Source organism: Siphateles boraxobius, unplaced genomic scaffold, assembly GCF_051911475.1.
Source record: "Siphateles boraxobius isolate OS27281-9 unplaced genomic scaffold, OSU_SipBor_1 115, whole genome shotgun sequence".
In the NCBI taxonomy this organism is placed as follows: domain Eukaryota; kingdom Metazoa; phylum Chordata; class Actinopteri; order Cypriniformes; family Leuciscidae; genus Siphateles; species Siphateles boraxobius.
The window spans coordinates 1,031,341-1,047,500 of NW_027508717.1; the positions used below are offsets into that span (position 1 = coordinate 1,031,341).

Sequence of the window (16,160 nt, forward strand, 5' to 3'; positions counted from 1 at the left end):
GCAATCACCCAAAACACCCAATCAACTGCCTAGCAACCACCCAAAACACCCAATCAACTGCCTAGCAACCACTCAAAACACCCAATCAACTGCCTAGCAATACCTTGGCAATCACCCAAAACACCCAATCAACTGCCTAGCAACCACCCAAAACACCCAAATCAACTGCCTAGCAATACCTTAGCAATCAACCAAAACACTCTATCAACTGCCTAGCAACAATTTAGCAACCACCCAAAAACACCCCATCAACTGCCTAGCAACAACCAAGAACACCCAAACAACCGCTAATAACACCGTATCACCTCCCTTGCAACCGCTAAAACACCCTATCAGCTGCCTAGCAACACCTCAGCAACCACCCAAAACACCCTATGAACTGCCGCCTAGGAACACCTTAGCAACCACCAACGACACCCTATCAACTGCCTAGCAACACCTTAGCAACAACCCAAATGCACTATCAACTGCCTAGCAACAACCGAGAACATCCAAACAACCACTAAAAACACTATCCTCTCCCTTGTAACCTCTAAAACACCCTATCAACTGCCTAGCAACACCTTAGCAATGCCCAAACAACCAACCTGAACATCACAGGAACTGCCTAACAACAACATAGTGCCGAATTTTGCCACGGCCATAGCACCACTCAGATTTTCTTGAGAAAATGTATGTGTTAGGATTGTAATAAAACTGTGAACAGATACAGTGACAGAATCCAATAACTGATGCTGATTCTGCATTTTTTCAAACTTTGCCACTTCATGCGTTTTGAGAGCCTTCTTGTTTAAATGTGGTAATTAAACACGTCTCAAAGGATTTTAGAGCCTCAATCGCGTTTCATAGTGAAAGTAAAATAGGCCTACGCCATAATGTAAATCTAATCTTAGCAGTGTGTTGCGGACGGAAACAATTATTTGGCACTCAATCTGCATTACTTACTATTCATTAAAAATAAATATGTTTATACAAAGCGTGTTAAAAATAACAGCATGTGTGCAGGCATGTGTGGCCATATTTAGCAAACGAGGCCGGCGACTTTGACTTAATTCATATTTGAGTTTGTTAAATGCACTTTATCGCATTGTGTTATTGCTCATGCACTCCTGCGTCATCCAGAAGATCATATTTTCTCTATCGTTCAGTGATGCGTAATCAAACACACTGTCTGTGGCTGGAGAAAAAATGATTACAATGGAAATGAATTTGGAGGGTTTAAGCATTTTCTGAAAGAGATGCTGATTAACTGTCAAATCACGCATTCATATGGTTATGAGTTTGACTGCGCCAGGCCTTAACAAACACTATGAACCTGCTGCATTATTGCTTATTATATACAGGTGAGGTCAATACAATTCAGATTACATCATGTGTGAAAAGAGGAAATTGAAATATTATATATATGTATATGTTAAATGTGTGTGTGTGTGTGTGTGTGTGTGTGTGTGTGTGTGTGTGTGTGTGTGTGTGTGTGTGTGTGTGTGTGTGTGTGTGTGTGTGTGTGTGTGTGTGTGTGTGTGTGTGTGTGTGTGTGTGTGTGTGTGTGTGTGTGTGTTAATATTTTTATTATTATTATTAAAGGCACATGAGATTCAGGAGAAATATCAAATATTTTATTTTAATTTATTTTAATACATTATGATATTTTATTTTAATAATATAAGATTATATATATATACACCTTCAACATTTCTCACATTATCACAGTTTATTTGCCATAGTTTATTTTTGTGCATTTCAAGGACCTGAGGACACTTCACAAAATATACAGATAGTACAGAAAAAACATAAGAACAAGCATGCAAAGTACAACAATCAGGACAAGCAGTCGTAAACATATAGCGTTACAGATAATAACTGAACAAGTAGACTATTGCAATAACAGAAAAGGGAACTAATCAGTACCAAAATAATGTGAATATATGAGTTTTAATTTTCAGCACAGAGTTTCCAGAGTTCAGGATAATACTGAAATAATGTCTGAAAGGTTTCACAAAGGCCGATTGAGACAGTTATTGCAGAGGATGATGGTTTGACAAGTTTGTTAACCTCAGAGAAAACAGTCCTGAATTCACACTTTGCTTCATTAATAACATCTTTATATTGCAGTATGGAGTCTGAATAAGCAATAGCATGAACATGAAGGTGAGTTTTCTTACAAAGTCGTTCAAGATGCCCAGCCTGAGCTTTCATTACTCTGAGTTCAGGGGTGACCCGAATGATCGGAACAGACAGTTATAGGTTTTAATAGGGAAAGTGGATATAGTGTCATTATATATTTATCTCAGAAGCAGCTGATAGTTAACCTCAACAGATTTCCCGACTAATGAAAGAACGATATCTCATCAGTGCGTATGCTATCGCATATGTAAGTGTGTTATTTCTAGAGGAATCGTGGATCTTGATGACCTGTGATGTGGCCTTAAACCCCAGAGGGATGGTGTGTGTTGATCTTGACAGGGATGATGTGGCCCTCGGGCCCCTGCTGTAAATGTGCAGTGGAGTGTGTCAGACGCTGGATCTGAATACACCACTGAATCATCAAACGCTCGCACTGCTGGTTGCAGGGGTGTTCTGTTTGGTTGCTAGGGCAATGCTATGTGGTTGCTAGGGTGTTATGTGTGGTTGCTAAGGTGTTGCTCTGTGGTTGCTAGGATGTTGTTATGTGGTTGCTAGGGTGTTCTGTGTGGTTGCTAGGTGTTGCTATGTGGTTGCCAGGGTGTTGCTATGTGGTTGCTAGGGTGTTCTGTGTGGTTGACAGGAACACAGTCAACTTTAATAATAATAACAACAACACCAATAATAATAATTCTTGTTATTCATATGTTTTAATTGATTTTAAAAACGAAGACTTAAATATTTTAGCCTTTACTGTTGTAAATTACAATTCTACTTTAAAATATAAAATTAATATTTAATAGAAAAGATAATAATTTTACACCACATTTTTTCTTTACACTTACAATTTACAATTATAAGTTTACAATTATATTTTAACAATAATTTAATATTATTAAAGAAACCAGATTCAGGAGAAGAAAAAAACACACACACACACACACACACACACACACACACACACACACACACACACACACACACACACACACACACACACACACACACACACACACACACACACACACACACACACACACACACACACACACACACACACACACTACAATAAATTCATAAGAAATTTCTTCTGAATTTCATGTCTTTCAGTTTCATCAAAAAACTATTAGCCTACTGTTGTAAATTATAACTGTACTGTATAAAATTAATATTTAATAATTACATTTAATAATCATGTATAATATTTTTTTTGCTTATTAAGCATTTGTGGTTATAAAAGTGTATAAATGTTTATTTTAGTTATAAATGTGCGCTGGTTTGTGTAGATCAGACTCTTATTCCTCGGCTGGATCGTGTCGACACTTTGAAGCTGCACTGAAACTCACATTTGAACCCGTTGGACTCCATTGAAGTCACTATATGGAGAAAATCCTGGAGTGTTTTCCTCAAAGACCTCCATTTCTTTTCCACTGAAGAAAGTAAGACATGCACATCTTCGATGAGAAAATTATCAGTAAATGGTAATTCTGAAGTGAACTACTCCTTTAAAGCAGTGGCACAACACTGGTGTGTTTTCGGGGTCTCTCGGGCACCTTTTGCTTGATTAAAATCTCTCCCCTAATTCCCCGGTTCACTGAGCTCATTTACGCTTTCTTCTCGGGACTTCGACGGGACATCGCTCCCTAAACGCTCACTTTTCTTCAGCTGTCATATTCTCAGCTAAACCCATATCCCTTCAGCATGATAAAGTGCCATACCTTTACAGCTGAACAGCATTATAATATTCCTAGCGAAGCCTGTGGTGTGAATTTCTGATGCTTTACAGCACAGTTCAGTTTGAGGACAGAGTATGAGTATATATGAACCACATCTGAGTCTTTAAATTCAATTCACATTTATTTGTATAGCGCTTTTCAAAATACACATCGTTTCAAAGCAGCTTTACAGAAAACGCATGAGTCCATAATACAATTTACAGTGATCTGTTATCAGGGGAAACTGTCTAAGTTATGTATTTCAGAAATGTACATATACAAAATCACAGTAAGCTAAAAACTTATTCATTTAAACAATGTAATAATTAAAGGCATAAACAATGAGCTCATTGAAGTAATGAATACTTTTTTGTCAACAAATAATTATGACATTTAGAAAAATGTAGCATTGAAAATGAAACACAAACACAACATCTGAACAGCTTTCATCACTGATCCTCTGTTTTATAGTACTAATTGTGTGCATGTGACAGATTTAATTGGAAATGGTTTCTAATTGTTGAAATGCAAAATATTTACCGATTTCCATCCCTGAACGTCACATATTCTTTCCTGCCGTTTAATGTTTACTGTCTCTTTTTGAGCATAGATCATCTGAACCTCAGTGATCGCACTGCAAAAGTCTCAGTGTTTCTGTCTTGTTTTCCAGCACAAATATCTAAACAATCTTAAATCGAGATATATTTACTGGAGAAGCAAAATTACTGAAGATATTAAGCCTTCGTTATTGGAAAAATTTAGGGATGCACAATATAGCGGTAAACATATCGGTATCGGCCAATATCGGTTAATTTTTAATGTTATCATTATCGGCCTGATAAGAAAATATGGCCGATATATTAAAACCGATAAATTATTTCCTTCAGCTGAGACACTTCAGATGCGACTGTTCAACATGATGGTTTTGAATTGTTTTAAATATGATTGGAAAAAAGGAAAATACAGTTCAGTGCAACTTGTGCAGCGCAAGTCTGTCATATCGGTTATAAAATTGAGATATAATGAGAACATTATAATTTTGTGTTTGGGACGTGGCTTTTAATGGTGAGACTTTAGTTTTTGTAATCAGGCTCTCAAAAATTATATAAAAATTTGGATTTGGATTTATCAGCCAATATATCGGTTATTGGCTTTAAAATATAAAGAATTATCGGTTATCGTCATCGGCCAAAATTTTTATATCAGTGCTCTCTATATTAATGTAACATATATATATAACATTTATGCATGACCAAGATGAGCATTTAAAAAAAAAATTCCGAAATGTATATTTATGTACTTCGAAAAGGAAAATACAAAAGACTTTTGTTTTTGTAATCAGGCTCTCAAAAAGTATATAAAATTTGTGATGCTAAAAAGTCACCGATATAAATAAGAGGGACTGATGATCGATTATGAAGAGAAGTTTTATTTCTTGAGAATAAATTAATGCACAACCTAAAGCCTCATGTTGACTCGCATAGTCATTAAAATTCACTTTTGCACAGATTCAGATTCTTAATTATGATTTCAGTCTGTTCTACATACTGTATATAAGTCATGGTCAAATCTACTAAATGTTCATTATTTTAACAAAATAAGAGGGATCATGCAAAAAGCATGTTATTTTTTTATTTAGTACTGCCCTGAATTAGATATTTTACATAAAAGATGTTTACATATATACAAAATACAAGTTGATTACCTAAAAATGACCTCGTTCAAAAATTATGCATTAAGAGCCGGGGGGTGAAAACTTTTTGAATTTGATGATCTAGGTAAACTGTTCTTGATTTGTCTTCTGGGAAACAAGTAAGTATCTTCCGTTGCTTCAGAAGAGCAGTGAAAAAACATGATCTTTAAACAAAATAAGAAAAATCTTCATCCTGTTCAAAAGTTTTCACCCCCTGCTCTTAAAGGGGTGGTAAAACGCATTTTTTCGAAGGCTTGATTGTGTTTGTGGGGTGCACTGTAACATGAGTTCATGCTTCATTTTTAAAAAATTGCATTATTTTTCATATATTTTACCTTTATTCTACACTGCTCTTTCCCTCCTTGTAAAAACGGTCTGATGGTTTCCTGGTTCTATGAAGCCAGTCCCTCAAAACTACACAATGGGCTCAGATTGGATAGCGGGCTCAGTGTGTTGTGATTCGCTAACCGCCTAGTGCACGTTTTCCGGAAACGTCACGCCCCTTACCTTTACCGGTACTTTGTGCTTTAGTGTATTATAAACAATGGCGTCAATCGGACCCAGAGAATGTTAGTGAAGATGATCGAGCAGAACCTGTTCAAGAACGGCTGTTAAACAACGTTTCAGAAAGGTTTGTTTTTTGTTGTTGTTTCTGTCTCATTACTTTTTAGATACGATGTAAATAAATTGTACTAATTATTATAGTATTACAAAAAATAAGCTTTATATTCATAAACAAGAATTTCATATAATTGTTCTAACAAATTGTATTACAGTCCTCAAAGAGATTTTTTTGAGTAAAGACTGCGGATCTATAGTGATCGTTACTGACTGTATGGCACCGTTACTTCTGTATTTTTAGAACGATTGTAGCCAAATATCTGTCGCCAGAACTATTAATCCAAAACGAACACTAAACATTGGCTTTAACGTTACTACAGTAAGTTAGCCAAATCAAACACAGAACCATGTTTAGCATACTAATTAAAAATGCATAACTTAGATAAACAATACATAAAAGCTCTAATCAAAGAATAATTTACACTAATCCCAAGTCCGCTGTTGAGATAAAAAAAAAAAGTGTAACGTGTTTGTCGGATAACGTTAAGTATGAATGATCATTTAACAAGCTGGTTTGTTGTACAAAGTACAATTAATAATACGTACTATTACAGGAAAACATATTGACGAAAAATATTTCATACTTACAGGTTGTGGATGATAAACAAAAGCTTCTGTTTTTAAAGTTGGAACTGCTCCATCTTTCAGAACAAGCCGATGTGCGAATCCTGCATTGAACTCGCGAAGATTGTGAAAGCTTTCCACCGTAACATGTGCAGCACAGAGAGCGAGATTTGGGTCATAATTATGAGGGAACGAGTTAAAAATAAATTTGAACCATTGATCCCTAACTTCCTCGTCCCTAGGAAGGCTGAACAAAGTGGACCTGCAATCCGGATGAAAATAACAGCGTTTCGACGACATTGCGGCGGCAACAACACTCCTATACCACAATAACTCTTCTCCAACGCAATATAAAAAGGCCTCGCCCCGCTTATTTAGTATTCTCGGAGGAGGGGTTTATTGGGGTTACTGACGTCAGCCACTCACGAGGAATGTTGTGTAGTCCAAAACCGGCTGATTGCTGTAGTCCTTAGAAATCAATTTCTTTAAAAGCAAATATCTCCCTCTGCTTTGAACTTTGAGCGCTGTCACTTTGCAGATGTTGTTTATGCTCAAACAGCAACATTACACACTAGCTAAAGTTAGAAAAGTGAAATCGAGTTTTACCACCCCTTTAATGCATCGTGTTCATCAGTGCATGTTTTCATCAATAGTTGTGTATTTGTCTCTCAATCGTCCTCCTCAGTGTGAAAATATGGATCTCAAAATCATACAGTCGCTGCTGGAAAGAGTTCAAACATGCAGAAGATGCTGGAAAACCAGAGATCATCCAGGTAACAGCACACAGTAATCAAGTAAACGGGGTACATTAACTTTTATTTTGTCTCATGCACTATATGTAAACATCTTTTATGAAAAATATCAGGACAGTGCTAAAAAAAAAAAAAATGCATTTTGAACATTTAGCGGATTCTTGAAGGTGTATGTAAACTTTTGACCTCGATCTTTGCAACTATTGTTACTCTGACACTTTTATGTTTTGTTTTTCTGTCATTGGAGGTGACTTTTATCCAAAGCGACTCATTCAAGCATTTCTCTTGAACGTCTCCTTTGTGTATTAAGAAAGACAATCGTAGAGGTTTGGAATGAGGACACTGATTTTTTGGTGGATTGTGGGTGTTTTGAAGCTCAAATAAAGGATGTACAGTAGATTCAGCACAAGAACAAACACAAACCTACAGGTTTTTGTCGTAACCTGGAATCATGAAGAAGGAGTCACAGAAAAACAGAGATGTGCTGGTAATTGTGTGAAAGTGTGTCAGTCGAATCTGAGCAGATCCTGATGAGAGATGAACAAAGGCTCTGATGTTGAACACACAAGTTCAAAGGCACTGATGAAGATGATGATGATGATGATGATGATGATGATGATGATGATGACGACGATGAAGAAGATGAAGATGACAGCTACTCTTATTAATGTTTCTGCATTAGTCTCTCTCCACACTCCAGTTATTATTGCACTAGTTACTTTATAGAAAATATATATTTTACAAAATAATTGGCCCTCTAAAATTGCTAGGAAATTAAAGCCATTTATCTATCCAAGATGATTTCAAAAGTTTTCACCCCCCGGCTCTTAATGTATCGTGGTCATCAGTGAATGTTTTCATCAATAGTTGCGTATGAGTCTCTCAATCATCCTCAGTGTGAAAATATGGATCTCAAAATCTTACAGTCCCTGCTTGAAAGAGTTCAAATCTGCAAAAGATGCTGGAAAACCAAAGATCATCCAGGTAACAAGAGACAGTATTAAGAATCAAGTGAATGGGGTCATTCTATATATAAACATCTTTTATGTAAAATATCAGGACAGTACTAAATAAAAAATAACATGCATTGTGAACATTTTGCAGATTCTTCAAGCTGTATGTAAACTTCTGACCAGGATTTTTGCAGCTATTGTTATTCTGATGCTTTAATGTTCTTATTTTTCTGTCATTTTCAGTTTCAAACACAGAATGCCTTATAAACATAAAACTATATTTTACCTGTCTCTCTCCACACACAGTTATTATAGTTTATATACTGTATATTTACAGGATGCAAATGATGGGCTTGAGGCATCTGACCTACTAATTAAAACCTGAAACCTTTAACAAACACATGCAGGGTATTAAATAGTGCATTTTTTCTGCATATTAATGAACATTTCTTATGTATTTTGCATTATTCAAGCATCATGCAAATGTTTTGTTTTTCAATAAATGCAATAAATGTTGGTTGCACCAAAAGAAGATTGTGCATGAAAGCATTGAACGCTGCATGAACCCTCAAAAAACCCTCAAAATAAAACAAAACCAACTTTTTGAAAAAAATAAAAATAAAAATATTTTAAGACCAATAAGATGCTGTACAATAATTCTTATTATCATAGTTTTTGAATGTAATTTAACATTCTTATTATTCCCAATAGTAATTATACTAACACTTTACTGAAATTTTACTTTACATATATATATATATATATATATATATATATATAGCTTATAACGCATAATCGTGAATAATTACATATACGCATTACAGTATTCATTGTTACACCTTTGAACGTTTGACAATTAAACATCTCTTACAGTTCACCACGAAGCCTATACATTCCACCTCACTGTCTACAAAAGCGCCTTCACCGGTGCCAAATCACCATCCTCACCAACACCTGTCAAAACCCCAGAACCCTCTTCTCCACAATGAACAACCTCATCAAGCCCCGGATTAATGCCCTCCCTACCTCTACCCGGAACTCTGAAACTCATTCCTCCACTTCTCCGCTGACAAAATCAACACTATTTACCAATCTCTATCCCCTGTATCTGACCTTTTAGTACCTATACCAGCTCCTACCATGGCCCATCTTCTCCCCATTCCTCCTGATCTCCCTCCCCCTCCTCCACACTCCTTCCTCTCCCAGTTTGACTTGGTCACCTCTTCTTAAATCTCTATTTTCATCAGCTCTTCCAAACCCACTACTTGCTCCCTTGATTCCCTCCCTACTCTACTCCTGAAGTCCTGCCTCCCCATCCTATGCTCCTACCTCACTAACCTTTTCAACTCCTCGCTGTCCGTTGAGATGGTCCCATCTGCCTTCAAAACTGCCGCTGTCACCCCAATCCTTAAAAAACCTGCTCTGGATCCCTCCTCCCTCAATAACTACCGCCCACTATCCAGCCTCCCTTTTCTATCTAAAACCCTGGAACGTATAGTCGCCTCACAGCTCCATACCCATTTTCATGCCAATAACCAATTTGAACCATTCCAATCTGGCTTTCGCCCCTCCACAGCACAGAAACTGCTCTCCTCAAAGTCCTCAACGACCTCTTCACCTCCGCTGACATCGGTTCCCTTAACATCCTTATTCTTCTTGACTTGAGTGCAGCCTTCGATACCGTGAGCCATAACATCTTGGTAACCAGACTTAGAGACCTCGGTATCGAAGGTACTGCACTCAGTTGGCTCCGCTTCACCCTTTCAACAGATCCCACTTCATATCTCTTCATAATCACACCTCTGCCTCAGCCACAGTCACCCATGGTGTTCCCCAAGGCTCCGTACTCGGCCCCCTCCTCTTCATCATCTACACCCTCCCCCTTGGTCAGATACTCCGCCACTTTAACCTGGACTTCCACTGTTACGCTGATGACACCCAGATCTACCTCAGTACCAAATCCCCCCATAATCCTCCCCTCTCCCACATCAACTCTTGTCTACCAGCTATTAAAACCTAGCCTGGTCCCACCAGACTCTCGTACATTTCATTTCATTTGTACATAGAGTCTGGCACCGCTCCATTGACAAGTGTTAACTTCCTTGTAGGCGGCTACTCTATTGAAGTCTTAAACTATTGGATCTGCCCAGAGTCACTCTGGATCTGCCATAACCGATTTTTAACGTCTGGTCGTGACGTATGCCTAGCGTTCGCCTTAGCCGAATCATTCACCACTAACGGAGCGAGCTGGAAAATCAAACTTTTCCCGAACCCCGTGGGGAAGTTCTTGCTCCGGCTTTAACTTCTTGATATTCGGCAGCGTTGCCACAACGGACCGAATGGCTTTGCTCGCATCTTTCTCCGCAGCCATTACTGAACTACATCTCAAAATAAATCACGAGATCAACGTCATCTTTCTCAGCCACTCCCTCTGTTCGCTGATTGGTTCGGTAAAAATTGATCGGAGAGAACCAAAGACTACAGCACAATCCCAGACCAAGTACTGAAGGAAAATGAAAATTGAGTGGAAGTACGTAGGAGGGCGGAGCCAGGCTAATTAAAACCTAGATGCAACAAAACTTTCTCAAACTCAACAGCGATAAAACAGAATTTCTCTTCACAGACTCTAAATCAACACTCAGTAAAACTAATAACCCCACTCTCACCATTGATGGCACCATTGTCTCCCCGTCTTTCCAGGTCGGGGAAGACACACCCTCCCCAAGAGATCCGCACATCCGAGTCGCTCACCATCTTCCAATCCCTCCTCAATACCTATCTTTTCACCTCGGCCTTTTCATAGCCTCACGCCACCTCCTTTTTCATCTGTGCCTGAATCCTGAATTTTGTTTTGTTTTGTTTCCGTTTTGTTTGTATTATGTTTATTACCTACCTGCCCTGTAAAGCGACTTTGAGCCTGTGGTAAAGCGCTATATAAATTATTATAATGTATTATTATTATTATTAATAGAAAGGATAATGCATTCAAACGCATTTTTCTGTGTAAAATCTCATTTGTCTTTCTTATTTTTTTTTTGATTTTGAGTTGAAATCGGTTCCGTCATGTTTTTGTGAGATGCACCTGTATTATATACAGTTTACTTGAGTTTGCTTTAATATCTGATTGGGTGTGGGTTCATAATTTTGAATGAGTTTAGTTTAGTAGCGTTCAGCTGATTTCCCAGATACACACATCAACTGAAAGTGTGTTTTCATGGGCACTTTAAACAGGTTGTGTGTTATGGACAGATGGAGGTTTGTATCTCAGTGTGTGTGTGTGTGTGTGTGTGTGTGTGACAGAAAAGACAAACACTAGCAGCAGACAGATGGAGTTCAACGTAGAACCAGCAAACACAGTCACACTGTCTGTCACTCTCCAACAGCCTGAATTAATTATTTCCAAAGAAAAGTCTGTGAAATTAGGAAAACCGCTCGATTTAATAGTAGTGGACCGAACAACACCGAAGTGTGTGGAAGCCGAGCAACACTAACAGACTGTTTTGGGGGCTGTTCATTAAAGTATAAGACTTTTAAAGGGCTGGTTGATAATGATTTCACTTTTCTAACTGTAGTTAGTGTGTAATGTTGCTGTTTGAGCATAAACAACATCTGCAAAATTACAGCGCTCAAAGTTCAAAGCAAAGGGAGATATTTTCTTTTAAAGAAATCACTTTTTAAGGACTACAACAAACGGCTGGTAGGAACTACACAAGCTTCTTCCTGGGTTAGTGACATCACAAACACTACAATTTACATAAACTCCGCCCCTGGGAACACAATTATTAGATTATCAAGACATAATATGCTAATCAATGACTAGAAGATAGTTAATTCCATATCAGATACATAAATTCATCAACTAACCATTCAGAAATGTTGTCTACATGTTGTCACTTCTTTTTGAGTCTCTCCATCTTTCTGACTCCGCTTTGAACATAAAAGGCTAAACGTTTTTGGCCTTTTAGTATCAATGTATGACACACACACACACACACACACACACACACACACACACACACACACACACACACACACACACACACACACACACACAGCTCATTTGCATTTAAAGGGACAGACACAAAAATTGTGTGTTTTTGTTCACCCTCAAAAAGTGACAATTTTAATGTGCTATAAAAAATATCTGTGGGGTGTTTTGAGCTAAAACTTCCCATACACACTCTGGGGACATCAGAGACTTATTTTACATCTCGTGAAAAGAGCATTATACACCCCCCTTTAAAGTATGCATGTATGTGTGTGTGTGTTTGTGTGATGGACAGGTTTACTGGTCGGGTTAGTGTGTGTGTGTGTGTGTGTGTGTGTGTGTGTGTGTGTGTGTGTCAAGTCACCTTTATTTATATAGCGTTTTTTTACACAACAGATTGTTTCAAAGCAGCTTTACAGAGATAACAGAGATAACAGGAAAATACCAGACGTGTGTGTGTGTGTGTCTGTGTGTGTGTGTGTGAGAGAGAGAGGCTCATCTGTATGTAGGACTACACACCTCTCTCTCTCTCTCTCTCGCTCTCTCTCTCTCTCACACACACACACACACACATACACAGCGCCCGTTATTGCGCACCGCGTCGGTCGTGTCTCTCACTCGTCATCATCTATCCGAACACACTGGACTCGGTTCGTTTGAGTTCGGCTTCGACAATCCCGCCAAATTGTTTTGATGTTCCGCGCGCGCTCGTCGAGATGACGGACAGCCAGGCGCACGCGCATTCCTCGTTCTCGACGAGCCGCTGGTTCTGATGCTGCGGGCGAGCGATCATCATCATCATCATCATCACTGAGACGGTCAGGAGCTCCGGATCGGATGGACTCGAGATGACTGATGTGACCGAACCTCAACCGAACCTCCACCGAACCCGTGAATGAACATCTGTCAGATTAATCAGGAAACCGCGCGGATCTGACGCTTTAACTCGCGCTTCGCTTCGTGACGCTTTTCCTCCACATCTTCCCTTCTGGAGAGACTCCGGCTTTCGAATGTGGATATGTTGAAAGACACGTAATGATGGATGGGATTATCAGTGTTTTGGGGGTCCTGACGCTGGTTCTGGAGGGCATCTGGTGCCAGGGAGTGTATGGTGAGTGCCCGAAGCTCACACACACACATGCATTTATATGCCAGTCAACATGCCGTGTGTGTGTGTGTATGTGCGTGAACAGGTGCCATTTCATTAACCATCTTTCCAACAGCCAATCCACAGGTTTTTAGACTGCAAAATCATACATTATATATATATTTGACCAATGATTAATTAGAAATCACATTTAATGGCATTTTAGAATAATGCATAAATACACAATCACAAGTTTCTTTAAACTGTAAAATTTGGGTTTGGCTTACTCTTGTTGAAACCATTCCCACAGCATGATATCAATACTCCCAATTAATCCACAGGTTTTCGAGAGAAAATTATGCATTATATTTATATTTGACCAATGATTCATTTGAAATAACATTTAATAATTTCCAATGCATAAAAACCCAATCACAAGTTTCTTTTAGCTGTAAGATTTAGTGTTCGGTTTCATGTTCAAAACAATTCCCACAGCATGATAGTTCAATATTCTCAATTAATACACAGGGAAAATTATGCATTACAAAAAGCAACATTGTCAGTGATATATAAATGCATGATTTAAAATCCGTTGGAAATAATTTAAGAATTTAAAACGGATATAAACTGAGTCATTTTAATTGCAAAAGTTTGTTTTAGGTGTGGCTTAATATGCAAGTTGCAGTTTCTTCAGTCCACGCATTGGGTTTCTCTCAGTTGCATTGAGAGGCATTTGCACATGTTCGTTTGGGGTGAACAAACGCTGTATATATAAACGCCACAGCAAACATCTGAAATCTGCATATTATTCTGCATTCTCATCGTGTATTCTGCAACTAGTGTGTGTTGTGCTGGTTGTGATGTGTGTTTACCAGAGCTTTGCATGAGTCAGAATGTGTAAATGTCATGAGGGAGAACATCTATGCGCTGTTTTCTCCGGGCTGGGCTGATCTGAGACCTGAGATCTGACGCCGGGTCACGCGTCGCGATGTGCGCGTCATATCAACGAGATGTGTGTGTTTCTTGAGTCGGTTCGCATGCAGGACAGTGTCCGTGTGTCCCGCAGGACTGAGAGGATAATAGAGTTTGGGCTGAGCTGATCCATGAGAATGCACTTTAAAATCAATGCCGATGTAGGAATGGAAATGACGCTGTTGAATGCCAACACACTCTGATGATTACAGGTGTTATGTTCACTGCGCCCTACACACACTTCACTTCAACACACACCTCAAAACACTATTTTCTATTTACTATTTTTTACTATTTACTATTTACTATTCTATTTTCACTATTTACACAAGATTTATGAACTTGAATTGCATATAAAATGTACATGCATTTTTAAAATAAACTAATACACATAATGTGATGCATAAGTGTCAGTCATGCATAAATGAAATGGGTCAGATCTTTGTAAAAATGCAATACTATTTCAGTTTCCTTCTTCAAAATGTCATGCTTAATTGCCATTTTTTTGTAATTATTGGTGAATTTTTTTAATTTCTGAGTGAAAATCGCTTATGGGCCATTGCATGTGTTTTAAAAACACAATAGTAATTATAATAATCCTTTACTGAAAGCCTTCATATATAATGCATTATAAAAGTATTTTAATGCATGAACTATGCACCTTATAATGCATTTTATGATATCGTGAATAATTACATAAATGCATTACAGTATTCATTGTGACACCTTTAGAAAGGATAATGCATTAAAACACATGACAAACAACCAAAGAATCTGCAAATATTTTAATGCATTTTAACTTTGACTTGATTGGTGATTTACACATTATGTCTTTTCATAACCAGTTTGTTTCAATCTCATACATAAGTTGATATTGCTTGTTCCACAGCTAGCCATATTTGAACTCAATAAATGTCATTGTTTTCACAACAGATGCACAGATATATGTTGATCCTACCAAATGCGAAATATTATTTTTTTAAATCCACAAAAAAAAAAAATGCAAATAGTTAATAAATGATTTCTCGAGTGCAGATTTATGTATGACTGGCAAATATGCATCACATTAAGTTTATTAAGGTAAAACTGTGTAATGCAAATGCATGGAAATTTTATGTGCAATTCAAATAATAAATTAGGGTCTACATTCAACTATGATGACATCATATACTCATGCAAATAAATATGAATATTGCATGTGCAATACATGTACATTTGCTTGTTCTTTTATTTTAGTCAACTTGTAAAGTGTTGATTTGTAATTTTCCCCGTCCATTAGTGAAGTGATATATATCGATGCACACTTGTTCCCTGTTTCATTCATTCATGATTGGAACGTGTAATTCTATCAATCAAACCCCAGCATGCATTAATGCAGTGTTTGAACAGACGCTGTAATGTGACGGTTAGTTGTGTGAAGGATCCCAGTCTAAACATGATTATTATAACTGTGTTTGACTTGGAGGATGATACTGTATTTACTGTATTCATGCATTTAGATGAGTGAACTCTTGTTGTTCTTCGTGAGAAGATCGTGGTGAAGTCGAAGTGCTTTCGATAGTGGCAATTATTTCTTTCTTTTTCATTTTGGAACAAACACATTTGTTTTGCGCCGATGAAAAGATTAGGTGTTGGATTGCTGCTGTATTTGTGCTGTTTATGGTTTATTGCTGCCGCAGAGGATGATGGGAAAT

The 16,160-nt window shown here is 37.8% G+C and overlaps 1 protein-coding gene across 3 annotated transcripts in view; it reads left to right on the top strand.

Annotated features, from left to right (window-relative positions):
* Positions 1–13,130: 13,130 nt before the first annotated feature.
* Positions 13,131–16,160, top strand: part of LOC143707733 (MAM domain-containing glycosylphosphatidylinositol anchor protein 2) — a 288,467-nt gene continuing 285,437 nt past the window's right edge. For 2 of the 3 annotated variants that reach the window (XM_077200057.1, XM_077200058.1), the window contains exon 1: positions 13,446–13,518. In XM_077200057.1, the coding sequence (XP_077056172.1) occupies positions 13,446–13,518 (73 nt within the window). Of the gene's footprint in view, positions 13,519–16,160 lie in introns of all 3 variants that reach the window. The other variant, XM_077200059.1, reaches the window with a different exon arrangement.